Raw genomic sequence first — 27,934 nt, 5'->3', positions numbered from 1 at the left:
TTTGGATCCAGGATGCTGATGCAATGGAACAGGAAAAGAAAAAACACTTCAAAGACCTTCAAAACACATACTCTCTATTTCTTTGGTATCTGAAATGTTTCTGTGAAGAAACTTCTTGTGTTTCATTACTGCATGAGATACGATACCAGATTTTAAAAAGTAACAAAACAGAACTGCATTGCATGTGCCCTTATCCTTGAATCGCACAGGAGAGAATTAAAATCCCATTAAAATTTGATTTTATCAGCTATTTAATGAATAGGTTAGAAACAACACCCTCCTCTTACAGCTTCTGAATTCACCTTAACCCTACCTGTAACTGCAGTCCCAGCATCACAGGTACCGCACACAGAACTGCAGGATACACCCTAACCACGACAAATTCGCACGGATTCCTGTATTCTGCTTAACTCGCTGCGTGTCTCCGCTACAGTCTGAAAGACGGCAGATGTCCCTTCAAGAGGCGTGCTCCTCCCGGTTAACCATTCACACTGTCACTCCATCCCGCGGCACCGACCGCACCCGGCGGGGCCGGCGCGCAGGGCTGCACCGCGGGAGGCTGGTGGCGGCCGCCGGGGCGGACGGGCTGCTCCGGCCCCGCCAGCCGAGGCCGGGCGCCGGGGAGCACACCGGCTCCGCTGCCTCCGACCCGCCGCCGCGAGGGGAAGGAGCCCCGCCGGAGAGCCGGGGAAACACAGAGGAGGGTTATTCAGCACAGGGCAGGTCCCTGGCAATTCGCGTGGTTTCCCCCGGCGAGGCAGGCGGCGGCCGCCGCTTCTCCCCGCCGCGGGAGGCCCCGGCGGGCCGGCAGCCCCCTCCTCGCCCAGCCGGGCGCCCCGGGGACGGCGCTGCGGGGGCGAAGCGGCGGCGGGACGGGGAGGGCAGGGACGCGGGGAAGTTGCGGAGGGCTGAGGGGAGGCGGGTTTGGCCCGGGGAAGGGGGGTGGTGGGGGGTTAGAGCAACAGATGGGAGCCGGGGCGGGGGGAAGCTCCGGCTCCTCAGGGACGGGCAGGGCCCCAGCGGGAAGGCGGTGGGGGTCGCGCCGCTCGGGCTGAGAGGAACGCGGGATGAAGCGCGGCGCCCCGCCCGGCCCCCCGCCCTCCACACCGCTGACACTCACCGAGCCGCCCCGCGGAGGGCGATGCGGACGGGAGCGGGAGCCGGAGCCGCCGCCTCCCCCCGCTCGGCCGGAGGCAGCGACAGCAGCAGCGTGGCCGGAGCCCCGCGCAGGGGAGGGCGCGGATGGCGACAGCGCCGGAGCCGCCCGCGCTGGGGGGAAGGGGGGAGGAGGGGGAGGGGGAGCGATCTGCACAGCACCACAGGGGACTGGCCGTGCGGGCGGGCGTGCGATGACCCGGATGTAGGAGCGGGAAAGGGGGGGGCGGTGAGCAGGTGACTGCGCAAGCGCGCCAGGCTGCCAGCGCACTGCGCATGCACCTGCTTCGACTCTGAGTGTCTCGGGCAGGGGCGGGGGAGCGAAACAGAGGCGGGCGGGCAACCGAGACGGCGAGTGGGTCAACCTCCTTAAAGGGGCCGCGGCGCAGCCTGGAGCCCGGGGCGGCTCGGGGAGGGGGCAGCCATCTTCTCGCAGCTCCCGGGGTGCGGGGCTGAGCCTCCCCGCCGCCTCCCAACCTCCTCTAACGACTCAGTAAAGCCACTTAACAGTATGGCTCGTTGCTTAAGCCAGTTGTGTGATTTTGTTGGGTTTGTTTTTTTTTTTTAAGGCCTGACTCGGGGGCTTTAAATATTTGCAGTTGGCAAAGCTGGGATGGGAAAGAAAATAAGGCTCCTTCTGTGTGAAATGCGGGGTTCCTGACTGAAAGACGTGCATAAATTTCGTACCAGGTGGATCGTGTTGTAAGATTTAAGAAAAAAAAGTGGGAATAAGATCCCTGGGCAAGCTCTGCAGTGCCGGAGCCCCGCACCAGGAGTGTGTCCCACTGCCCTAATGGCTGACACCACCCTGCTCTCCCTCTGCCCTAAAATGCAACAAACCATGGCAAAATGCGTTAAGAAACACAAAAATACATTTTAAGGGCATTTCATGGACTCACTTATGGACTTCCCCTTCTGTGCGTGCATCCCGTTAATGAAGGTTTCGCCTCTTCCTTGCCTGTATCACACCTTGGATTGTGGTGCCATTACATTGGGACATCGCACGCCTGCTGGTGTGGATAGATTCGCCAAAGCAGAGGGATAGCACCAATACCTCGTTTTCAGGCTTGCTTCTTTAGTAAAATTACATGCATCGACGCAGAAAGAAAGAACGAAAAAAGTTCTGCTCATCAATTTTTTTTCTTAAAATAATCTAGAACCTAGACAACGCTTTTCAAAATTGCGCTGTGAAGGCCCATCTGGCCTTGGCCTTGGCGCTGAGCGGCTCCCCAAAGCCGAGGGGCAGCTGCGCCGTGCTTGGCCGAGCCAGGTAGGAGCGGCTCAGCAGCGTGCGGGTACAGCCAAGACAGATCTTGCAGCCTCACACGGTAGAGCATGATCATTGGCAAAAGTGATTGTTCAATCTGAAAGAGGCAAACGAACCACTTGAAAGTCTAACCACTTCTGCTACTTTCTCCTTAGATGCTTAGCACCAGTTTAGTAACTGCCAAATATTAGTGGATACCAAGTTCCTCCAAACCCACTTTGAGAAAGAATGAAAATGGAAAAGACCTCAGCAATCTATTTATTTGTCAACATGTTTATATTTTTTTATTATTTTTTACCTGAATATATGTTGACTTAAAGTGCTAAGCTTTGTGCCTCTTCTAAGTTGGTAGGATTCAAGCTGTATGGATTCGCTACACTAGTAACTTTGCAGTATTCTAGGTAAAAGAGTCTCCTGGAATATAAAGAAGCCATTTGTGAGTATAGTTCAGCTGCAAAACCTGCTCGACGGACTCAAAGGATATCACTGCACTTTAGCTTTGGTCCATGGGTAACATTCAGGCAAGACCAGGGCTGGTACGCCACATACCTGCCTGCTGCCATCACCTAAGTAGGGAAAGGGGAGCACTCAGCGAGCCATGCAGGCTCCCAGAAGTTTGCGTAGATTGGAGCAAATAGAGATGTCCAAGAAGATACCAAAGAAGATTTTCACAGAAGCAGCTTGGGCAGAATGACAGAGGAAGAGAAGTCCCAGTTCTGCTTCTGCTTGATTTGTCTAAGTGGGTAGGCTAAACAAAGTGCTTGACGTAACTTTTCACTTCTGCTATGGCAAGGGCTTTTTGCGACTAGCAGATACAAACTTTGAGGTGTGGATCGATGCACCCTCCTTCCTGAGATGATGGCAGGTCACTACCACATCTCCTTCTCTGAAGTCCTTTGAAAGTCTGTGTGCCAGGCAGGAAGCGATGCAGGTCCCACTGAATTGAATTCAAGGGAAGCAGAATTATGCTCTGAGTTCATGCTGGACTCATTACTGTGTGGGCTTAGAAAAAACTTGGGGGCTCTCACCTCTCACACTACAGAACTTCACCCTGTTACACAGAGCTAAGGAAACCATCAGTGATGAGCGATTTTTGGTGCTCATAACATTATAAACTGCTTGGGACTTGGCAGGGCGGGGTGAGACAAGGGGGATTTCCTATTGCAACCATAAGCAGGTTTATACTACTGTTTACTCTTTAGGGCTCTTCAGAATTGTAAGGTACCCTTGATTTGGATCTCTCATCTTTCAGAAGTACAAGTAAGAAAGGCCAGACCCTGAACATCACTGATGCTTTAACAGCAGCTGCCTACTAAGAAATCCACATCCCACATAATAATTGAAGCATGAAAAATTACTGAACACTCTGGAAAATGTTGCATGACTAAAAAACCCACCAGTTTTCTATTAGTTCTGCCTTCACTTTTAATTTCTTAATTGCTTCTTCTGAACAGAAAATTATTTTACCAGGTTATTACTGTAATAAAGAACAAAATTAAAGATTATATTTGCCAGCTAGTATCATAAAGTAGAGCAGTAACAGCACATAACTGCTTTTGTGCTGCTAAATGCCCATGGACTGTTTTGTTAGTAGGGCTGTGGCTGCCAGGCAGGTATAGCTGACACTTAGGAAAGAAAACAGGTCAGAGCATTTTCACGGAGCAAAGATTATTAAGCTCCAAATGTACTACTACCAGATGTATATGTAGTGTATACATGTGCATATATCCCGGTGACAAAAGATGACTTTATTTTATATATAGATGGCCGGACAGGTAAGTAAAACCACAGAAGCAAACCTGCCCTTAGGTGCCATACACAGAATACTTCGGCTACTTTGAAGCCTAATGGTAGCCTACGGGAGAAAGTTCAAAGGAGAAAAGGAAGTCATCCTTATCCTCTCCCATTTGTACTCAGCTGGGACAATAGGGCGCACTGTCCACTGGTAACAGCCCTGTTTGTCTTCGGGGGGAGGACACCACTAACTTTCCATTACATGGATGAAAATAGAAAGCAAGCATCCTGTACCCAAACATTCAATTTTTAGAAAATTTTCGAGGAGATTTCTTACAGCAAAATTTCAAGAATGAAAAAGAGAGGCAGCTTTGCAGACATCCCTTGTTACACTCTTGTGGTTCATAGCATCTTTCACTTTGGATAAAGCTAACATCAGGTTTTGCCCCCCCCTTCCAGATTTCTCCACTTTCTGAAGTGCACGGCTAGTAGATGAGGGACTGCAGAAGCAGTGTCCTTTCCGGCTTTCATTTTTGATAGTATAAACCCTCTGATATAAATGTAGCTCTTCAGAAATATAAACAGTTGCAAGAAAATATGAGTGATCTACATACATGTTGAAAAGCACAGACAAAACAAAAAGCCAAGGTCAAATCATTGGATGCTTTCAAGATGCCTGAAGTGCTTCCAGATACTGTAATGCCAAACAATTACAGTGTTTTATATTTGCAGGGAGACAGGCACTCGCAATCTCAAAATGCCTTTCCCCCCAAAGAAGGTCACTTTGATATTTAGGTGGCAAGTGGGGAAATCGAGGCACTTCAGAAGTTCATTGGTTTTACTCTGCCAGACCTGATGAAAGTCTGTCGTCTCCTCGTGCTGTGCCCCAGTCGCTTCAGGTGACTAATTACATTAGTCATCTCATCTTCTGCCATTACAAAGTCTGAGATTATTTTCAAGTTTGCTCATCTGTTGATGCAATTGCTCCCTGCAAATGATCAGCATGGCCTCTTCGTACAGGGAGCCTGAGCTAATATATGCACCATGCTTTTGATTGATGAACACTTCTTTAAGTTAAATGATGCAGGAGGATTTAGTGTTGGACCACGATCAAAGATAAGGGTGATTTTACAATATAAAGCTCTTTTCACATTTTGCTGCCTTTCCTCAACAGTACAGCTCACTTGTATGAGATAGGAAAGCAAAAAAAAGGAATAAAGAGAAAACGGCAGCCTATTAAGGCTGCATTAGAAAGAAGACTGCAGACCAGTAAGCATAAGGGAAGGTGGAAAGAGGAACTGCAGCTATTTTAATCATATTTTATCTCTACTGGAAAAAAGAAAGATAAATTAGGGTAGTAGAGCTGTTACAGAATAGAGCAGAACATGGTATTAGACACCAAGATCTTTAAGCCACTTATTAAAGTTTGCAAAATACAGAATTTCCTCAGCAACCACCACACAGACACCATTGCACTGAGAAGTACTTCCACGAATTGCAGTGGCAAAACCTATGCTGCTAGCAAACAGGTGAGCTGGACAGTTAGAGAAAAGGCCTGCTAAGCAATCCAGATAATCCAGCATTACCAGGTTCGGGAGGTCCTGGCCACAGACCACACTTCCAAATTTATGGCACTCAGGTAAGGAAAAACCCAAGATGCACCCATTCTTCAGCAGAGGTTTTCTCAGTGTAGTGGAAAAGCTGCAAACACTTCAGCAGGTGCTGGATCGTCACCTCTGCTCGTATGAAAGGCACCTTTCTCCAGCAAAGCTCCTAAGTGACACTGGACTTCCTCACTTGTGGTAGCAGTTAGTGCCTTTAAGTAAGGGCTTCACTAAGTCAGGGGAGGCTGCAAATTGGAGAGCAATGCAGAGTGGCAGGCATTTTACTTGACCTCCCATTAGCCCTCCATCAAGCCAGTTTATTAAACACAGTAAACCACCAGGACCACAGTAGGAAATAAACCATATATCCGAACTGGAACTTTCTCACAAGCCTCTTTCCTCCCCCCGTCTCAATGTTTCAGATCAATCAGCAGCATAATAGCATTCCTGTTAATGGACAGAATCAATGTTTCAGAGAACAGGGAAGGCAATATTTAAGAGGACTAGCCTGTTTCATTACTCTCTGGAAGAGAACGCAAATTTGTTTGTTTCTTTCTTTCTTTTTTTTTGAGCAATCACAATTGTGCTGCCCTGATGGAAACAAATATTCATTGATTCACTGAGAATTCTGCCTACTTCAGGAGCATGAGACTGGTATTTTACTTTGCTCACATCCTTTGTCGCGATGTAATCATCGGAGGGTTTCTCTTTATTGCTTATTTTTTGCCTTTCCCCCCAAAGTGCTTTATTCATTTGTTATTAGAAACCCTCAGAATTGCATTTGGCTCCTAAGAGATTTTTGGGCTGTGTTTAGGTGTTGCCAAGGGACATTGTCAAGAGACCGTTTCACTTTGTCTCAGCTGTTTCCTTTGCTGCAGTGGTACTTGGTTTCCTCTTCAGATCACAGGGGATGTTGCAGTTTTTTAGTAGGGAAATAGGTAAGTTAATTAAAGCACCTCAGGGAAGGGCTCTGAAGAGTGTCAGTCTCAGGGGCCAGTTTCAAAATTCAGTGAACAAACATTGACTTCACAGAACAACCATGTTAGGCATCGCTGGGCGAGACATGAGCAAGGATAAGCATCTCAGGCTGCATCCCATAGGATGTGTTCCTCAATCTCCGGTGGCACGACCACGAGCTGACAGTGCTTAGCACCCCACAGGGCTGCAGCATCACTGTTGCCACTGTTCTGAACTTGCACCACTAGTTTGGTTTGAAAGGACCTGGCTGTTTACTCCCATCTAAAAAGTAGAATTCAATTTAGCTGATCAAAACCTGGACTGGTTTTGCAACATTCACTTGAACTATTACAAACCAAATTAATCTTTGTTTGTGATCTGTGATATACAAGGCTACGGAATAATGGGAGAAAAAAAAAGACTATGATTTAGTTATTGGCTCACCAACTACATCGAAGTCTTTAAAATAACACTGTTATGACAGAGTCATCTGCTGTATCCCATTACACTGCTACTTTCATGCAATTCCATCAATATGCTCCAAAGAACAGCAGGCATTAAATTAATTTTAGCACACCCAATTGCTGAACATAAAGAACTTTAAAGAAACGCTTTCCCCATCAGTATGTGCATTTTCCTGTAGACCATCCAGTGACCTCATATGAAGTGGGTAGGTAGCACTCCTTTTCTGTGCAGTAAGAAATTCCCAGTCACCTGTCACTCGCATGGTAGGTATATTTGGTTTCCAAATTTGGTCTTCCAGAGTGATCACTTTAAGCAGCCTGGGTAGCTAGAAGGACAGAAACAGTCCTTACTGCTCACGTAAGCAAAAGTCTCTCTGACTGCAAAGAATAGTTTGCTAGCAGAGGAAATGGGAAGCCAGGACTTTTCCCCATACTGTAATCTGTGAGGGACAGACTGGGTGCAGATGAAGGCTGCCATAAAACAAAGCGTTTAGGCATGCACTTAAACACTTCCTTTGCTGAGCAACTGAAACACTGACGTCTTTCTCTTCCTTTTTCCTGAGTATGAATATGGCACCTAGGACTAAATCTAGCACCAGATGCAGCTGTTTAATATTCAGTTAGCAACAAAAGGAAGTAAAGCTGACATTGCACACTGCAATTACTTAAACTTATTCAGAGCTTACCCCACTGATGAAAAGATAGTATTTTTTGTGTCCAGCTGATAAACCCCATGCATGAGCTAGGAAACATTCTGTGCCTGTTTATACCAATCTGGATACAGTCCCATTTGAGACACCTGGGTTCCCGAGTCAGAGCTTAAGTGCGTATTATGTTAGTGATCAGACTAGAACAAGCAGCTTCCCACCGTGACCTTGCTGCCTCTCAGGAATGCATCACAAACCAGTGCTGTTTTGTTTTTTTTTTTAATACACGGTCATATATTCCTTACTCTAAATGATTCCTGTCTCTGGCAGTGAACATGCTAAAAAGTGGAAAGAAGCAAAATAGTCTTCTCTTGTGAGGTAATGGGTTGTAACTCTGAGAAGCTTAGACCATGTTTTTGGCCTTGGACTTCTTGTATGATGTTAAGCAAGATGACTAGGCAGCCTGTCAGTGGTACCTCCCCTTCTGATAACTTGTAAGTGCCTAAAGTGATACAGCTGAACTTCAGTAACTTAAAAAAACTAAGTTGGAAAGATTTGTATTGTGCTTTACAGAAACACTGGTGCAATTCCTGCTTCGAGCATCTCACAGTCTAAGTCACAGATCAGAGGAAAACACAAACACTGAGATCAGTCGTACACGATGGTTTTCTATCACTGCAGCGAGGTGTCCCCATAAGGCAAAATAGAATGTCCTACAGCAGTCACCAAGCTAGTCCTAAACCAACTAACCTGAGTAGAAAAGATGGAGCAGTACAGCATCTCTACTGCGTGCTTCCCAGCAAGGCTGACCATTTAGTGCTGTCTCTAGCTTGTCTGTGAGCCCTTGGCCCATGCCAGGCAGCAATTCTCCCTGTCCCAGGACTTACAGCCTGCCTTCCCACGGAAACCCCGTTTATGATGCTGGACACTAAACAGCATGTGTGTCCTGCCCAGTCAACCTGCACGTGTCATCTCTTGCCCAGCTGGCAAGATGTAGGAGAGAGACTGGGAGGAACTGCAGTGGAGGCTTGGGGAACACAGCAGGGAAGAGGAGAGCTGGGAACAGGGAGAAGTCTGGAGGTGTCACACTGAGAAGGCCCCAGCGGGAAATGCAGGGCACACAGAACCCAAACCAGGAGAAAATTAGGATTCATTAGTTATGCTGTTCACAGGACTCTCTTTTTCAATTACATCTTCTCTTCCAAGAAAAGGCAAATGGTACCTGCTTCTTCATGCTCCCATTATGTTCCAGTTATTATTTTAATCTTAATTGTTTACCTGTTAAATTTTATTTAAAAGGATGGTAGGGGCAGATGTACAGAATATAACATTTCCATGGCTAGTTCAAAGAAGACCATCTTAAGCAGGGATGTGAAAGGGCCTGAGGAACCATGATGGAGCAGAGAGAAATATAAAAGCAGCGAGACAGTCGTAAGTATGCATGCTTCTAAAATGGTTTTAATGGGGTCACTTCTGTCCTAAGGCATAACACACTACCATTCAGATGACAGACTCTGGCTCTGAGCTTGTGAAAGGTTTTGTGGATGAGTGTGACAAGCTTGGGTTTAGCACAGAGGCGATTGCACTCAGAGGACTTGAATGTGGCCAGATGGCAAAGAAGGGGCATGTGTCCCCACTGGAGACTGAATGGCTACCATGAAATATGGCAGAGAGTAGGAGACTGCCGTGCAGGAAAAGACCTTGTGTCAGACTGAGGCTTGGACAAAGGTTTCAGAAGAAATGGATGGGTTTGGAAAGGCTGCAGAGGGATTAAATTACAACATGATGACAGTAAGAAGGAATGGCTGCAGGTTTTTTCTGCAAGAAACCTTTAATTTGTTCAATGCAGAATCTTTTAAAACCTTCCTCATTCTCCAGAAGTACAGCTATTCCACCCAATGAGTCTGTTTTTTCTGGTCATGTTCTTCTGTTATTGCAGAGAAATAGAAAATATACTTTTAAATTAGGAAACTGTAATTGGGTAGACAATAAACAACATGGGGCGGTTCAAACACATAGCAGTTGGGAACTGTCCTCATTTAGAGCCTTTCTTACAAAGGCATCTGTGGAACCCTGTTCTCTCTGCACTACCGTCCATCCCTGCCATGAGAAATTGCAGGCAGCCCTGAGAGAATTTTGTTAGAATTAATCACTGATCAACTTCTTGTAAAGGCTTATTTACTTCTGAAAGGTGCTAAGGGAAAAGCAACACATGCACCCAGAGCTTTAGGATAAAAGAATTGAAAATATGGTCATATGAGTTTCTCAGGAAAAAGTAATATATGCATTTACTTGTCAATAGGGGGTTACGGGTTGGGTTTTTGTCTGTTTGCTTTCTGTAATCTTTAAAAATGCTTAATACATTGCTTGCGAGCTGCATGTTTCACTTTAATGCAGAGTTAACCATTGCAATTCATTAATTGACTTTTATGTTGCCATTAAATGTTGCAATCAATTCAGTCTCAATATTCTACACTTTTATCCCTGCTATTAAAAAAGCTCTATTAGCTTTACTTGGCTCAAAAACAATACAGTGAACTACCCTGAATTATTAATAATCTGCTTCCCCTTCAGTGAAGCTTTCTGGACCTTTACTACAGCCCTATGATATATTTATTTGGTGTGTAGGGTTCAGAGCAATACAGTGCACTCTCTCTGGGAAAGAACCCAAAAATAACTATCTACTTGGTATCAGCCCAAGGGATTTCCTAAGGGAATGGGAGTATCGTTTCAGGGCAGGTCATCAGTGGTTTAGGGGAATTAGACAAATCTGTGCCTGGGGAACAGATGCCTCAGGGTCTGTAAATGTGCGAGAGAACCTTTCCCCTCTCAGTCACCAGTTCAGGTCCATCCAGCACAGCAGTGACTGGAAGCTATTAAACATCTAATGAACTTCTGGGGCCTCCTGAAACAAGTGGGATTCCTAACAGACACGTCTCAGAGCCGCTCCTACTCAAACTGCAGTCTCAACAGTAATACATAGACACAGAAATTGGGAATAAGCATAGTAGAGTGAATAACATTTTAGCTGCTACATGCAGTAAGTAGGCTGCTTCTGGGCCAGCAATCCGAATTTAAGTTTACTACTGGCACTTTCTTGTTCGTTCAAAGAAACAAAATAATGTAGTACAAAGCACTTTGTTATCACCTTTCCACACAAACTCCATCAGAAGGGCCCAGAAGACTTAGAAACCCACACTCGTGGTGTCTCAGGCCTTGGGGAAGATAAAGGAGTAAAGCAGGATTGGATTTCATGCTCGGAGGCCATTTCTGGGAGTCCTGGGAGACTCCCAGAGTGCTACATGCTGCACATTTAGCTTTGATGCAGGTCTGCTAGGAGAAAGAGGAGACAAACGCTGAGCATTACAACCACAAACCACAGCTGTTGATGGGAATTGGCAAGAGACCAGGGAATGCCGGGAAGCGTAGATGGCCTGCAGCAGAAGGTAGGGCTGAGCAGGGCTCTCTGACACTTGAAGCATTTTTATTCAGCTCCTAGTGCTTTTCCATCCTGGCATCTGGTTTCCATGATAGCGCAAGGTGGGGACAGTATGGTGCAATTTTATGGTATGTTCTCCTAGGTTATGTTGGCACTTCCTTTGGTAAACACACCTTAGCACAGGCTCAGGTTCACCATGGCCCTAGGTTCCAATTATTTGCAGCTATACTGTCTGCTTTAGCTTGCTGATAGCTCATTCCAGTTGCCTCCGTATTTCATTTGAATAGGAGGGGGTTGAGACCTGCCAACTGTCCTCTTCCTTTCTTCTAACTTGGGACAGAGCCACACTGAGGAACACAGACAAGCTGTGGCAAAGCCCTGTCAGTTGGCATTGCTGCAACCAGAACAGCGTGTGGTGGGGCTCAGAGCTCTGTGGTCCAGTGCAGGAACTGGTGAAGCTGGAGCCCAGCTTTGCAGCTGCTGCTCAGGTACAAGACCTTGAACATACCCTGACGCTCCCATTTCTTCATGCCCTTTTGAATGGAAGCTCTTCAGGGCTCTCTTTATCTACTCATGGTACGTGATTAAACTGTGCCCAAATTCAAGTGCAACTGTCTGAGTAGTGCAGTAATATGAATTGCAAAAAGCATGCAAGTTTTGATGGCTGAAAAAGGAAGAGGGGGGATAAAAAAAAAATAAATAAAAAAAAAAAAAGGAAAGGTTTTCTGTAATGGGATCCACTGCTCACCCGCTTTTATTACCAGCATGTGCAAATCCATCTATTCCAGTCCATTATATTCAAGAATCTTATAGTCAGCGGCAGGTGAAATGTCATACCTCAGGGTAAATTTTCACTGCAGTAGGCAAAGAATTTGTCCTTTAAACACCCTTAGTATTAATGGGAAATTGATCCAGCAATTTAACCTCCAAGAGATACAAATGCCTCATGTGGGACCATTTTCAAATGTGTTGACATTTTGATTCACAAAATGAGATGCTTTAACAAACAAATGCAAATAAATTTCATTCAGGATTTGAGGTCAGCTGGGTACTGGAAAAGAAATGTGCAATGAATGTTTACTACATTCATCAAATATCTTTTAAAGTGGCATCAGAGAAAGGAAGGGCAATTTCTAAAATTCTCTGTATGAACTGGTACGTTCTCTCATGGGGCTGGAACCTAAATTCACCTACTGCATTTGCAATAGCAGTGTCTAGGGCAAAAGGAGGCTTTGGGACTAGGGACCAAGTTTCAGTGACCTCTGAAAATCCATCTTTCGCGCTATCGGATACGCTTTCATCTCCAAAAACTATGGTCCTGCTGAGCTCCACCTGGGGGAGTTGTCAATGTTTTACTGAGGTCAGTGAAATTCATGGTAGGACTGAAGCCCAACAATGCAGTGCAGGGAAAAAAACAAAAGACACCAAGACACCAAGAGGGGGTAGCTTGCCTCATTCCCAGGCAGAGGCTTTGGCCAGTCTTGCAGCTCAGAAATTTTTCAGCACACTGTGAGAAAGACAATCAAAACAAACGTTTAGGACACATCCACAACTGCCTAACAGATAACAAGCTCCTGGTAAGTCAAACCTTAACGAAATCCAACAAAACCTAAGTGTTGGTTTGGGCTCCATCCTGCAGAAGAGGGTAGGGCAGGCCTGGAGCTTCTTCAGAGAAGGACCAACTTGGCATTAACTGCTACCACCTGCGCTTGGACCAAGGCTTTCGATGCACTGGCATGGCTGCAAGCAGGGCTCTGGGGGCAGAAACAAGGCTCACCTTCCTCCTCTCCTGCCTCTCCAGCGGCTGGTACAGCTCCCAACAGAGGGGAGCAAAACGGGCACGCGCTCCCCATACTGCCCCTGGCAGGCAGGGCTGGTAGGGGCTGGCTCTGATTGCCTCCAGCAGCAAGGACACCTTCTGGCTGTCCCCCGACGTCTCCCCAGCAGCAGGGCTGACGAGAGGCCAGGGCATGCTGGACATGTGGGTAGTAATTCGGATGGGGTGTCTGTTATTATTTCACAGGGGGATTTCACAGGAAGCCCATGGCTCCTCAAGAGTGGACATGAGCCCCCCCTGTTGCAGAGACCCCAGCTGGTGAATGTCCCATGACAGGGAGCATGAGGATTCAGGTCATATCATGCACGAGGAACCAGGGGAGGAGAACAAACACAGGGGAAGTTCCTCACTGAGGTCCCCCCACAGAGCAGCCTCTGCCCTTCCACTTCCTCAGCAGGGCTGGTGGAGAGGGGGTGGCATTTCTGGGAGCCATTGCCCAGGGGAAATCGCACCAACATGGGCACTGACTGACAGCGTGACTTCCCTCACAGACACACGCACAACACTGCCCAACAGAGTTAAGAGGAAGAGGAAAAGCTCAAACGCTGTGCAATATGCAAATGACTGTATTCAGCTCTATGAAAACAACTGCCCAGGAACAGCTCCAAACCTGCACAGTGCTGGGCAACGTGCTGATAAGCCACGACCTTTTAGGTGGCCTTGTAGGAGATGGTCCTCTCCAAGGACTCTGGGTAAGTGCTCCAGCATGCCAGTGGGATCAGCAGGCACACAAGGTTATCAGGATCAGTCCTTTCCTACATGCTCACTCCAGCACAGTATTTTCCTTCTGGGCCCCTACTCCCCTCCCTTGCTTCCTCAACTGACTGACATGCTGCAGGAGTCTGGGAGGGGGAAGAATTTACTGGTCCTGTACCAGCTACATGATCTCCTGCGAGCCCCATGCAAAAGCATGCAAGGCTTGGCAATCTCCACCCCGGGTGGCGCTCCCCTGCAGAACAAGAGTTCTGAGTATCCACCAACTGCTTTTCACATCGATTAATTTATTTTTTTTTAAAAAAAGATGACAGACCAAACAGAACCTCAGCAACTTTAAAGGACCTTTGTTTTGGTACGAACAGCAGCAACAAGTCCTAGGCATAATCATACCTCGAATGAATAAATGTGTTTTAGAGGTGGTGTGATTCATGTTATATCCAGGCACAGAACGGGGTAGCAGCAGACCTAGAACAGGTGTAAGTGGACCTAAAACTATTTTTGCTCATAAATGCAATGACAGCAATGCCAATAACCAGGATGTCTGATCAGCTGTGGATCCTGGGCACAAGAAATCCGAGTTTTACAACTCAGAGCCACTCCTAAAACAATCTCCTTTCAAAGCGATAATCCTGGGAAAGAAACTTGGTCCCAGCCCTTAAATAGAGATGTGACTAGCTTCTTCATTCACATTTGACAGACTGCTGTAGGCCACTGCTAGTGGCTATCTGCAATAGAGCACACTAAAACAAGAACACTGCTGCACACAGTAAATATTTCTTCACTCCTTAACGGAAGCAGGATGCAGACAGATGTACCAATGCACAGAAGATCATATTTGGTCATACGCTAGTCCTTAAGAGGGGGTTAGGATTCACAAGCAGGAGCATCTGCCCTCCTCAGTACTGGGACTGGCAGAACACCCTTAGCAATAGAGCTCCTATTTTCTCCCTTTAAGTTTTGTTCATTAGTCCAGACCCACCACCATGAAAATCAAATCACCCCTGCAGTTTGCAGACTGCAGAGATACTCCCCATCACGCTACTCCCTGTCCCCACATCTCTGGCAAGACACTGAGTTGGGGGGCAACATAAATCATCCATCATCTAACTCTAACCTGACAGCAGCTAGCTGCCCACTGCAAGGAGCACGCTGCTGGGCGATGCCTACAGAGACAGGGCCTGTTGTCCCTCCATGGGGCAACTCGAAACAAGCCAACTCCAGGTCCTCTTCAGGCTGCTGCAGTCCTCCAGAGAACAACCACATGGCTGTTCCCGTTTTGGGACTGTCCCTCAGCACTGCCCCTTGCCTGCAGCAGCCCAGGCACCTCACAAGCCCCCAGCATGATCCCTGCCAGAAGCTGCTGGGCAGCAAGATGCCTGCTGCAGTCCAGCCCTCCCTGGGCTGGATGGGAGCAAGGTGAGAGGGGCAGGACTCCAGCCCTGCCACCGTCACCGCTGGCTGCTGACAGCCAAACCAGGGCCCACTCTCTTGCACTGTTACAAGAGGGAGGTCATCAGTTTAACCGCACTGGAACACCACCAGCCCTCTGAGTAAACTTTTCAAAGATGCACTAAGGCCTTGTTTAATTTGGATTTCCAACTGACCTCCAATTCCTCTGGACATAAGGGTGGAAGACCACTCACTCCCAGGGATTTATCTCCGGTGGTGGGCAGAGGGCCTAGCACAGCAGTTCTCAGGGGAGGGGGGAAGAGAGGCAAAGACCCTTGCTGTTATCCCCTCTCTTAGACCCATCACGCCCAGAGATGAGCAGCCGTATGTCACCTCCACCAGCAGGGCTGAATAACTCAGTCACCCCTCCACTACTCCCTTCTCCATTAACTCAAGGTCCTTTTTGCATATAATTTTCCCTCCTACCAGCAAGTTTCCACCCTTTCCCACCAGTTTAATGCCCACTTCAACTTGTGCAAATAAACCTGTTTGCATGGGTCACACTGCAAATTAAAACTATGCCAAGATGTAAAATGAAAAATGGATCTGCAAAGCAACCTATAGTTATTCTTGCGATGTGCATTATTTCAGCGACTGGTTTAAACTGCAGCCCCATTAACAGCAAAACAATTACCGTGGAGCTGTAAACCACAGCTGGGGAGAGGGAACAACAAGAAGTGTCTTGGGGGCACCTATCTCACTGAGGAAACAGTGGGTGGACCCTGGCCCCAGCATGGGACTTGGGCCACATCCAGGGCTCTAACATGAGCGTGACCTTAACACGATGCATCCAAAGCTGCATTCATGGCAGCCAAGCAGTGAAATTAAAGGAGTGTGGTAAAAACACTCTGGCTATTGCTAACATTTCATGGTGCTGAAAGTAGCATTGGTATTGGCACAAAGTTAGCGGCATCGGTACAGCCCTCTGCTAACTAGTGACTGAGCCCTAAAGGGAAGAGAAGCTGCAAGGACAGGTATGGGACAAGGTGAAGTAAGTGCAAGCTGCAAATCTCTGCTTGCCTTGATCGGCATCAGATGAATATTAATTCTCTGCTGGTTTGCACAGCCACAGACAAGCCTGTTCTTACTAATTTTAGACCTTGCCTAATTTGAAATTTCAGACATGCTATTTTTGTGGTGAGGTTTTTTTCCTCTCTTTTTAGCAGGTTGTAAGCTGTCAGATGCACCCTGCATGGCTGAGAAACTGGTGTTCTCCAAGGGGAGATAGGAAACTTTTGTTAGAAATAAAAAGCAGATAGAAAAACCCTGCACTTTAAAACATGCTATTGAGCTCCAAGAACAAGTCTTGGAGGCAGAGCAGCCTGTCTATGCTGGGCTGAGAAAGGGAGCAGGGCCTCTGGCCCAGCTGCATTCTAGTCTGGAGCATGAACCTTCCTCAAACCTTGCACATGCACCAGCCCTTACGTGCCCTGCCACCTCCCAGCTCCATACACGCAGACATCTCACTGCGCCCTACCCCTGAGCATACATATAACTATCCTCCCTCTTCTGTCTTCATTCCCTCCACCTGTACATCCACCCTACTTACAAGCCTTTGCTCCTCTTGCCCCAAAATACACCTGCACTCAGACCCCCTCTCCCTGCCGCTAGACCTTTCCTCCCACATGTGCAGGCACCTTTCCCCTGCTTCTGCTCCTGCTCTCGCACACCAATCTGCTGCCCGTCTCACAGAGGTGAACAGGACATGAAGTTCTGAGCCTGCCTGCAACGGGCAGCAACCCTACACTAGAAACGCATGTGAAAAAGTGGTGAAGTGAGGAAACATTTGTAAGAGGAAGTGAGTGGGTGGAGGGAAAAGCCTGAAGTGAACAAAAATCAACAAACACCACATTGAAACTTGAGCCCTGAGTGCCCAGGGTGGATAAAAGGACAGTGAATTTACAAAGTACTATACAAATGCGTGTGTTTTACGCTAAGGTACACCTACAACATGCTAGGGAACAAGACGTGTACAAGTACTGAAAATAAAGAGGCGGCTCAAAATAAAAAGAGCTAATGCCTTAACAGCAGCACAGGTAGCCCCTCCAGGGTGAGCAGGGAAGGCATCAGACCGTAGATTATGGCCTCATTTTGGACATGCACCTTACTGGATCCTGAACACCCAGCCAGTAACTGGGAAGCTCTCAATGTCCGAACGGACTGATGCTGTCATACTATGCACAAAGACGGGTATTAGCAGTAATTAATAGACTGCATACCCCTACCCATTTTAATTCAGTATTTTCAAGTAAACCACTTTAAGGTAATATTTATATTAAAAAAAAAAGGAACTTATTTCTAGAACAATCAAACTGGAAGCCCAGCACTGCAGTTTGTTTCAGATAGAGCTGTAGTTCCTCAGTTAAGATTTCTCCCTCTCAGATGTAGCAGTGCAAGGGACTAGGAATATGATTCCCAGTTCTTCAGCCTATTTCTGCATTCCCAACCATAAAACCCTCCTCCCTTCTCTAGCCTTGCAGAGCAAGATTGGCAGCACTATGGTTTCAGTAACACACCACAGAAGATCTTGGGTTTTTTTCCATAAAGGACAACAAACTTGGCCCAAAGGGGCTCTACCAGATGCCAGCCAGTTTGTCCTCTGAGAATCAGCCCATGAAACCTCATCTCACATTGGTGAGAAGTTATTCAGACAAGTCACTCCTCTAATCACTCACCCAGTGAGTTGGTTGCATCCAAGTTGTGGCCACCAACAAGGGGAATGGGTGATTAACAGGTAAACAGCTATTGCAACATACATAGAAAATTACCCAGCTTTGGTTGCATCTCATTTTCCTTCCCACACGTTTCAAACCAGCCTGTTCCACAGGGATCGCCTGCAGAAGAGGTTCACTTCCACACAGAGTAAGACTGCCCATGACACTTTCATTTTGAAAGAATAACAGAAGTGATCTGAGAGTTGTCTGTATATTATTCCCCAAATTTGGCAGTGGAGTAGCCCAGATATACACACTGGGCATGACACTGCTCTCTCTGAGGCTATGATGAGCCAGTGCTCTTGGAAAGCAGGCAGTGAGTCTGTGCCACGGGTTACAGTGATTGCTACTGACAGGTTCTTCATGGTATCACAACAAATTAGGTCACAGATTAGATTTTCATAGCACAGATTACAACTAGTGTCTATATTTTTTTCTTAAATAGAGATAGTTGTGGCCAGAAGGTTTGACCTCAAGACTGGGAACAAGGCAGATGTTGGGGGGTGTCCCGAATTCTGGCTAAGACAAAGCCTGTCCTAAGGAGACTCAGATAGAATTCCTAGTTTTCTGCTGTGGTCAGAAGATTTGGTATTTTTTCCCCTTCTATCCAGCAAACCTTTGAGAAAGTTTTTCCAGTAGATACCCAGGAGTAGATCTTACAGCATTTCTGCAAAGCAGCTGTCAAACTCAGCTTTTTATTAAAATTGCATTTTTGGTGATAGAAAAGCAGCTTGCACCATGTAAAAACCTGCTGGGAATGGAAACCAAAGCTATTAGACTCATCCCACCTTATACCACAAGGTCACACATACACTCAGTTTCTAGACCTCTGGTGTAGAAGGATCTTAAGGGAATAAATTCACGTGTGCCATACCAAAACAAAACAAAACAAAACAAAAAAAGACCACTGAGAGGAAGAGTTTTAAAATATACCCAGCAAGGGCATTAATAGAACTCAGGCACCAAAAGAAGATCCAAGATACATCAAGCTCCACACAGAGCAGCGCAGAACAAAGGTTTCCAACAGCTGAGTAACTACAGACACCATGCAAAGTGCTTTCTACGCATTGCAAGATACAGCCTGACTGCAGATTTGAAATCCCTGCTCCAGCAACTGTATTCCAGGAGACTGCTAGGCCGCCTCCTCCTCAGAGCTGTGCTGCTGCAGGGGAAAGACAGCACCTGGAAGCCAGTGAGCCTGATTCAGCTCCTGGTGGGACCCTGCAGGTCTGCATGAAGGCAGCGATCCAGCAGATAAGCAAGCTCATAGCCATGGTAAGCACTAAAGGAAAACATAAACCAGATGGTTAGGAAGGTAAGTCTTGGACTGAGCTAACCTCAGAGTCAAGCCTTTCTAAGTCAGCATTGAGAGAGCGCTGCCGGAATGACCTTCAGCTAACAGAAACAGTCCTGATACCCATGATGGGATCGCAGTCCTCCATGTACTTCGCTTGTGCGGCCAAGAGACACATGCTGGGTCTCAGCTGAGCCTCTGGAGCATGTATTCAGTCGACCAGAGCAGGCCAGTTTACACCTGCAGACAAACCAACCTGTAGCCTCTAATCAAGTTCTTCAGGCTGTTTGCAGGCAGAGGACGGACACAGCCTCTCTTCCTGTTCCCAGTGAAGCAAGAGGAGCACATGATGCTGTGCCTGTTCCCCACTTGCAGGTTTTGACTGGCCAGTGCTCAGTGCCCTCCACTCTGCCTCAGACCTGAATCACCACAGCTATGCCTCCAGCTCTGAAACGATCTCACCCTCCACTTCAGCAAAAGTTCTTCACAGGAAATAAGCTTTTACTTTCACAATGCTCTTGGCCTTGTTCTTCTCCAACAAGCACAGGAAGTATCTCAAACACCAGTCTTTATTCTTGTGAGCCATTATTTATCCTCTGATACCTCTGAGTAAAAAGAAAAAGCAGTTAAGAGTGACTGTGCCCTCCCATGCTCTAGAGGAGGCATTAAGCTTTCAACTACTCTCAATGCATCAGCTTCTTCCACTGCTCTTACTGGGCACACTCACATCCAGAGACAGAACAAGGCCCAGTTATTTTTTCCTCAAGCCTGAACTGTGCCATGCAGATTATTGAAAATCTATTGCACATGCTCCTTGCTAAGCAGTCTGAACTATCGATCTCAGCTAGAGAAACGGATGCTTTAGACTTTATTTGAAACATTTTTAAGGTCTTGTTGGTATCTGTTCCTGCTGCATCCTGAGCACTTCCTAGTCTCCATGCTGAGCACTGCCTCAGACCTGCTCAGAAACTCCATCGTGCCAGAGGTGCTTCTGCTGAGCCATGGAGGATACCAAACCACCGACCTGGGCCGCGCCCTGGGAAAGCAAGTGGTGACAACTGTCAGAAAACACACTAGGCAAGGCCTCTCAGTCTGACCTGTGCTCGAAGTGAGCAAAGGCAAGTAGCAGGTAGGAACTGCTGCCTGCAGCAGCAGCTTGAGAGCATCCTGCTGCCCAAAGAGGCACAGGCTCCCAGTCCCTGCTGAGTGGGGGGTGCAGCAGAAGCCATGCACTGCTGCCTCTCACTAAGGCAAGATGATCCCAAGCAGCTTTTCTACGCAGGACTGAGCACTGAAATGACCCAGGATGCCTGTGTGCACCCAGGAAGGTTCCTCAGAGCTCACACAGGCACCCTGATTGCTTCCCCTCTCCTCGCAGCAGCAGTACTGGCATCCTCGACATTACACAGGTGGCAGCCTGGTGCCAGGCTTGGTTTCAGTCAAGCACAGAGACAAAGGCAATGTTACACCTCCAACAAAATCCCACATTTCTTCAAAACACTTCTTGTTTCGGGGTGCAGATATGGGGGTTTGCTTTGTTTGAACGAAAAAAGGGGCCTCTCTACTGTTTTAATCACACACCTAACAAAACATGGAATAAATAGTATACCAGTCATGGCTTTCTGGGTCATGTATATTAAAGAATGATTATTAGGGATAAGAATTCCTTTTTGAACAGCAAAAGGGTAACGCTGCTCTAAACCATACAGCCAGTTAATCCTCACGGTTTACGTGTTGGTGTGCGCTATTTCCTCCCTATTTCACCATTTTTTGAAACGCTACAACTTGCTTAAGAGAGGGGCAGTTTTCTTGTGTAGTCACGATCACAACCACACCGCCGTCCCTGCCCAGACGGGGAAGCACTGGGTCCCCCAAAGCAGAAGCGCTCACCTTCTTGCCAGCCAGCCCAGTGCATTTCTGGCTGCTGGGCTGAACTTTGAGATGCAAGTTCGCATGAACCATGACAACTGAAAAGTCTCCAGCCTGGCACCTGTCCGAACATCAGAGGACAGCCAAACGCAACGCACACAGCTCAGTGCAAGAAGCAGCCAGCTAACATCGTTGCCGCTGCTCCCAACCCAAGCCGGCCGTAAGCAGCACTCGTCGTGCACAGGACGCAGCACCAAACCGCGGCTTCCTCCTGAAGGCAACCGCTCCGGCTCACTGCCGCTTGGCTTCAACCTGGCCATTGCTGGAGATCGCGCCGGTTGGCACGAGGGCTGTTACACCACTCGCTGGATCCGTCCCCTCCGTCCCCTGGTCCCAGAGGATCTCCTGTGCCCAGCCTGACACCCCCGCGCTCCTGGCAGACACGCGTGAAGCGCCCTCAGCACCTGCCGGCTGGGGCGGCCTCACGGCCCCGTGCGCCGAGGGAAACTGAGGCGGCGGCTCCGGCCACAAGGCCGAAGCGGGGCCCGACGGGGGCTCCCCCGGCTGCCCGCGCTGGCTCTGCCCGCGGCCGGACAGACGCCCGGTGCCGCGGGCAGCGGGCCGGGCGGGCGCCGGGCTGCCCCGGAGGCAGTGAGCACCCACCGCCGGCCCCGCGGGGCTGCGCCTCCACGGCCCTACGGAGGGGGCAGGGGGGAGCCTTACCCCGGCCCCACACGCCGCCGGCTGCCCCCAAGTCTCCCCTCAGCCCTGCTCCCTCAGGCGACCGCCACCTCCCCCAGCGCCCACCCGCAGCTCCTCTCGGGCGACGCCCTCAGGTGCCCCGCCCCGGCTCCCCTCAGCCGCCGAGGCAGGCGGGCTCCCGCCGCCCCGCTCCCGCCGCCGCCCCCTTACCTGGCGGCGGGCAGCCCGCGGGCGCAGCCTGGCCTTCCGGGTTGCCGGGCGGCGGCGTCACGGCCGCAGGTTGGCTGCCGGCGGCGGGCGCGGTGCCGCATCGCTATAAAAGGAAGCGGCGCGGGAGGAGGGAGAGGCGGCTCCGGCCCCGCCACCGCACCCGGCCCCGCTTCCCCCCGCGCCCGGAGCGGCGGGCAGCCCCCGCGGGGCAGGTGGCGCTGGGTGGGGTGTCCCTGCCCTCTGCGGCCGCGGGGGGAGGCCCGTGTGGCCGGGGAGCAGGTGGGAGCCTTCAGCCCCCCACCCGGGTCGGGGGGCCCGTGGCCAGGGCCCGCGGGGCGCGGCCGGACCCTTCGTGAGGGGCCAGCGATGCCCCCGGCAGCGGGGCAGCCTCGGGCAGGCCGAAGCATGCGGCAAGGCGGGGCAGAGCACGAGTGAAGCTTTGGAGAAGCGGGAAGGTGCCAGCGACACCCAGGAGCACTCAGCGGGCTTCAAACGGTGTTATGCACCAAACCCAGCGGCCTGGGGGCTGCAGGTGCTGCCGGAGCATGGCCTGGGGACGATGGGGCTGCCAGCGGCTTCAAAATGGAAGTGCCGCTCCCAGCATGGCCCTTCAGTGTGTGGGGTGGGCCTGGGTCCTGCGTGGGGCTGCTGCCAGGGGCTGCTCCGGCCGGGCAGCAGCACCTCCGTGCGCACAGCCAAATGGTCCCACGCACCAGATCGTGGGCACGACCCCTGCGTGCACAGCTGGTGCCTTCTGCTCCTTCAGAGGCCCTGGCTCCCTGGCCTGCCAGCTAAACCACCTCAGCCAGACAGCCCTCACCTTGAAGACCCATCCTCCCAAACTAAAGAAAAAACTTCATCAAAGCTGAATTTTAGCTTCACACCCCAACAGCTCCTTCAACCTCTGGAGCTGGCGTCCACACGCTGGAGCTGCTGTACCATCCCTGAGGCACCTTGCTCGGTTTCTCCCCCATCATATGCTGATGACCGACAGCATCTTGGTTGAGTAGCAGCGAGGGTCCCCGCGGGACACAGCCTCCCCATCCCTGCCTGCCCAGCAGGAAGCTCTCCCTCCAGCAACAGATGCTGTTGCTCCCCTGCAGCATCAATCCTGTTCACGAAGGGATGGGGATTAGGTGGGGGTAGCATGTCTTAAGGTATTTTCTCTAAGTGGCATTTTGCTGCCCGGCTTTACTGTCGGTCACTGGAGTGGGGGCTGTGGTGCTTCAGCTTACCCTGCAGCCCCACGCCATGGCACAGGCCTTGCTGTGGCGACTACAAGTCCTGTCTTCAGCTCAAAGCAGATGGAGATGCGGGCAGCAGTGAGGCCAGGGCACTGAGATGTCACGTAGGCAATGGGACCCCTGTGCAGGGTGTGTGTGCTGCCTTTTGTATTCCACCAGGCAAGCAGCTAAAGCTGTGGATCGTGGGCAGACCAGGTGCCTGCTACACATAGACACAATGACCCCAGGCAGGTCCTGATCTAAATAAACATTACCAGGGGCCACATTTTGCATGAAAAAAATCCAGGCAGAGCACTGCCATGGATGGGTGAGAGGAACAAAATCCTCCTCTCAAAGTTTTTTTTTTTTAAGTAGAAGGGGTTTTCCACCCTCACATTTAATATTTTAGTTATTTCAACTTTTCCTGCATTCCAGCAAGGAAGGGATAACAGAAGGAGCTTTTCTGCTGGACCTGGCTGCATCCCACTCAGACAGACCTGGTGAGAATGCAGGTGCCAAGTTAAAGGATGATCCTGAGCAAAATCCATCCCTAAGAAAGGCGTGGTCCAAGTAGGTAGCGGGGGTGCCAGAACCGCGTGTGAGGTGGACTGGGGCCCTGCATGGGGCTACTGCCAGGGACTGCTCTGTCCAGGCAGTAGCACCTCCTTGCTTACAGCAAAATGCTCCCGCACACTGGATCTTGGGCATGACCCCTGCCTGCACATCTGGTGCCTTCTGCTCCTTCCGTGGACCCAGCTATTTGCATAGTGCTGACCAGATGGTCTGACTGCTCCACTGCCTGCCTTCCCCCATCATCATTTGCTTAGATCTTGCTGCTTCTTGTGGCCAAGGGTCTTCATATCACTTTAGTTTCTGCATCACCTTGAGCTCCAGGGTGAATATATGGCCCACCTATAGGCAGTGCTCACTGGGGAGCCACTGACTGCTTATGATTGATCTTCGCATCAATGATGAAGTCTTTCATACTCTTTCAAAGGTGTCAGAGTTGTGGTTTGTGTTGCCCCCATCCCCTACTGTTCTCACACCTCCACCTTGTAGTACAGGTTGAGTTTAGATTTGCTCCCTTACAAATCTTCTGCAGAGTAAGTCCCCATCTTCCAGTGTCACTCAGTGTAAGTTCACTTCGCGCGAAGCTCTGTGCTCCTTGCTTTCTAGATGTCAGGCTGCTAAACTTCCCTTTTAGGCAGGCCAACAGCTCTGTGCACCCTATCGAGGCAGGTTTAGCATTTGTCCTCCTGTTTCTTTCTGCAGAGGTTGGCCCTGTTCTTGTAGGGAGGATAGAGACTGAGGAAACTCTCAGATCACAAATTTGCCCTTCAGCCCCATGCTTCTATCCACAGAGGTCAGAACTACTGCAGTGATCCTGGAGTTGCTCCACAAGGCTTTTTTTCCAGCTCCTGGGTGGGTTTCCACACAATAGTCTCAGCTGCAACAAGAGCACGGGGCTGGCTGCAGCTCACTTACTGCTAAGCTACCTGGGGCTCTTGCTTTCCTGCCTAGAGTTCCTGCAGTAGAGCTGTGGTTCTGAATTCAAAACCTACAGTGAATAAAGGGAAGGCTAGGGCATGTGGCTGTGTGGGTCTAATGCCATGAATGGGATGGCTTGCAGTACAGACAGGTGATTACAGGCAGTATTCACCTTTACTAACTTGAAAAAAAATGTCTGCTTTTGTCTTTGAAGCAGTGTGTGGCTACTGGTGTCACCAGGTCACTAAGGAAGTCTGCAAGCTCCAACGGAAAACCACTGCAAAACCCCTGCTTAACGAACAGACAGCTGCTGACCTCTTCTGTGCACGTTCAGCTTAAGAGGTAGCTTGTCTGTCTTCAGTCTGAAGTTCAGGAGCACGTTACAATCCTTTCCAATAAGTAACTTTTTGATTTTTATTTAAATATTAAGAACTGCAGCTCAGAAGCGTGTTGACACTTACTACCATGGCAGGGATGTGGGAGCAGGGAAAGATGAAAAACATTACTGAACTAGAGAGCAGCTTCAGACAAGCTATTGCACGCTACTCTGTACTCTTGTAAGTTTGCAGGCAGCTGTAGTAAGTTACTCCTGGAGTATTCCTCAGGGAAGAGAGTAAGGAAATTAATTAGTTACTAAAAAACCAAGCCTAATGCTATTGCACTGAACTAAAGTAAGGTAAATACAATGAAACAACCTCTAATGCGGCCATTCTATAGTCATCTAGTTTGAGTGTTCAAGGGCGATTCATCTACACAATGTGTCTGTGAGTAAAATCAGATTTCTAAATTTTGTGTGGTAACTGAAGCACAAGAAACATCTTCAAGTCTTGGGGGGGGGGGGGGGGGGGGGGGAGGGGAGGGGAAAGTAGTCCTGTGCGGGAATGAACTTAGCCCCACACCACCTTTCAGCAAAAAGCAACAAGCACAAGAGAGTGGATGTTTCTGAGCAGGCACTGTAAGAATCAAGACAACATTGCTAAGAACTGCAGAGCAGTTTTAACACTGAAATTCCAGGTAGGCTTAAAGCTGGACTTTGAAGAATGTTCAAAACATTCTTCAGGTGGTACAGCAAACAACCGATCAGCTTCTCCTCTGTTCTGACATGGTTAGCAGATGTGACAGGCAGCTGTCACAAATTGTTTGTCCCCTGCCCCCACTATTATAAAAAGAGACTAGAGCAGACATCCGCCTCACTGCAGACAGGAGGATCTGTTGTGTACTTTGCAGAGGAACAAGGCAGAGCCTGTACCGTGACACACTATCGTTTTTAGTGTTACCCAAACAGCAGCTGATGAGAACTAGTCAAGACTCGCAGGTTTTGTGCATGCGGCAGCACAGGGTGCACACATGTGTGTGTAAGCTTAAGTACAAGTTGACAAACAGCACTTAGCTTATCTCAAGAAGAAACTTGAGCACTCTCTCAGCAGATGACTGAGCTGTAAATCATGTTATGTATAGCCCCCCAAAGTATCGTTAAAACAACTTGAAATAGTTAGTTTGCATTAGATAAGAAAATTTTTGGCTTGCAGCTATATAGATGAAAACATCTTACAGTCCTGTGTGCATTCTGTATCCATCTGAAAAGCCTCCAGCTGTATTATACAAGAGCTAAAGTGTCTCATAAAAGCACCCCCCAACAGCCTTAAACTCAAGAAGGCTAAGTTGAGAAGTTGTCTGCAAGAATTTAAGGTCTGAAGCTGAACTTTATGTACTTAGGGACATTTGCTCCTCTGTCATATTCTGGTTTCTTGGCACAGGAGGGTTACTGGTCTAGGCTGTGAATGGCATGAAACTGTGCAATAGGTAAGCGTGTGGGAAGGCTGGTTGTTGTTGATGCTCAGGTGAACTGTCACAGAGAACTACAAAGCCTGGGGAGGGGGAAGCATCTGAAAACAATGACATGATATTTAGAGGGTTGGAGCGTTTGGGGTTTTGTTGGGCAGAAGGGAGCTGTTTCTGAGCTTCACTAATTGGTGTTTAAGTTTGATACCACTTTCACTGGTCTTGATTACCCATCAGTCTTCTGTTTATAAGCTTTAAGTTTGCCAAGAAAAGGGCAAGCAGACTAAAACTTTGAACAAGGGTGTTCTTTGGGCACACAGTTGTCTTGGTCTCTTCTGCTCCAAACAGCATGTGATACACCCACCTCAATTTTGACTTGCAAAAGGAAATCAGTATGTCACTGAAGAACAAGTAATACAAGTAGGACAGAGAAATGGGGATATTAGAATCAATGGATCCCTGAATGCTGTTACTTGAAACACTGTGACAAAGCAGAAAATGAGGAAGAGCAGAATATTCAACCACTCTTTTCCCTGCCCCATGTCCTTATTTCACACACCCCTCACCCCAAATGTTTAGTCCATGTAAATTTAAAAGCCCAAAACTAACCAGGCAGAATATCCCACAACAAACCCAGGCTATGGGTTTGCAATTCAGTATTCAAGAAGCTATCTTATCACAGTGGTCTCCTGAGCCCTGCACTGTTGCAGTTACTGTTTTTGATACAAACCAGATCTGATAAACTTCACACTCCAGCTTTTCCTCTGGCTAAAGGATGTTCTCATTGCTTTCCAGCAATTTCAAGTGACTTGTTCTTTTTGGAGCAGTTTTGATAGTGAACGGGTCTTAAATGAGAAACTTCCAAGAACCGACTCGGGGAGGGGGAAAAATAACCTCAGCAAGGTGGGTCAGAACTGAAATTCTAAGCAATAAAGTCACTGCATCCAGGAGAAGTTAGTACTGCTTAAGTCGCACCGAGAGCTGTCGTGGTGTTTGGCAATCCTGCCCACCGACAGAGGAAGGCCGCGAACGAGACAGAGGGCTGTGCAGAGCGGTTCTTTCCAACCCAAAGGGCCAGCTGTAGAAAACAAGACACACCGGGCTGGCTTTGCATAGAGGCTACTGAAGCCAGAGAGAAAGGAATCGAAACTCATGGACAAGATAAGTGTTTTGATGCTAACTTTAGTAAGTAAAGTATTCCAGATAAAGGCAATTGCATCCATATTTAACAGCTGTTAAGAGTTACACACATTTACTTGCATTATATAAGGGGTGCTTTATATTCAAGAGAAAACATTTCAAGTGTTTTAGTTCTACCTGTTTGGAATCCAGACTTTCTCCCTAAAAGATATTCCAGTTGACAAAAGGGCCTTGTTCAGATA

The 27,934-nt window shown here is 48.6% G+C and overlaps 1 protein-coding gene and 2 long non-coding RNA genes across 3 annotated transcripts in view; 1 reads left to right on the top strand and 2 right to left on the bottom strand.

The window, feature by feature from the left end:
• CYRIB (CYFIP related Rac1 interactor B) overlaps positions 1–1,448 on the bottom strand; it is a 78,199-nt gene extending 76,751 nt beyond the window's left edge. The window contains 2 exon segments of the mRNA XM_080379223.1: positions 1,121–1,237; positions 1,239–1,448. Coding sequence (XP_080235349.1) covers positions 1,121–1,237; positions 1,239–1,433 — 312 coding nt within the window. The 5' untranslated portion in view covers positions 1,434–1,448.
• On the top strand, positions 441–12,397 carry LOC308060460. Its single transcript, XR_013926743.1, has 2 exons — positions 441–723; positions 1,725–12,397. It is a non-coding gene; the product is annotated as an uncharacterized lncRNA (long non-coding RNA).
• Positions 12,398–18,904: 6,507 nt separating this feature from the next.
• On the bottom strand, positions 18,905–25,163 carry LOC308060458. The gene is made up of 3 exons (XR_013926741.1): positions 22,060–25,163; positions 19,535–20,314; positions 18,905–19,266 (listed from the first exon to the last, which is right to left on the bottom strand). It is a non-coding gene; the product is annotated as an uncharacterized lncRNA (long non-coding RNA).
• Between the last annotated feature and the right edge of the window lie 2,771 nt (positions 25,164–27,934).

The sequence above is a fragment of the Falco punctatus genome, assembly GCF_963210335.1.
Source record: "Falco punctatus genome assembly, chromosome: 3".
In the NCBI taxonomy this organism is placed as follows: domain Eukaryota; kingdom Metazoa; phylum Chordata; class Aves; order Falconiformes; family Falconidae; genus Falco; species Falco punctatus.
Note: the sequence above shows the minus strand (reverse complement) of the source record. Positions and strands in the feature narration are given on the sequence as shown.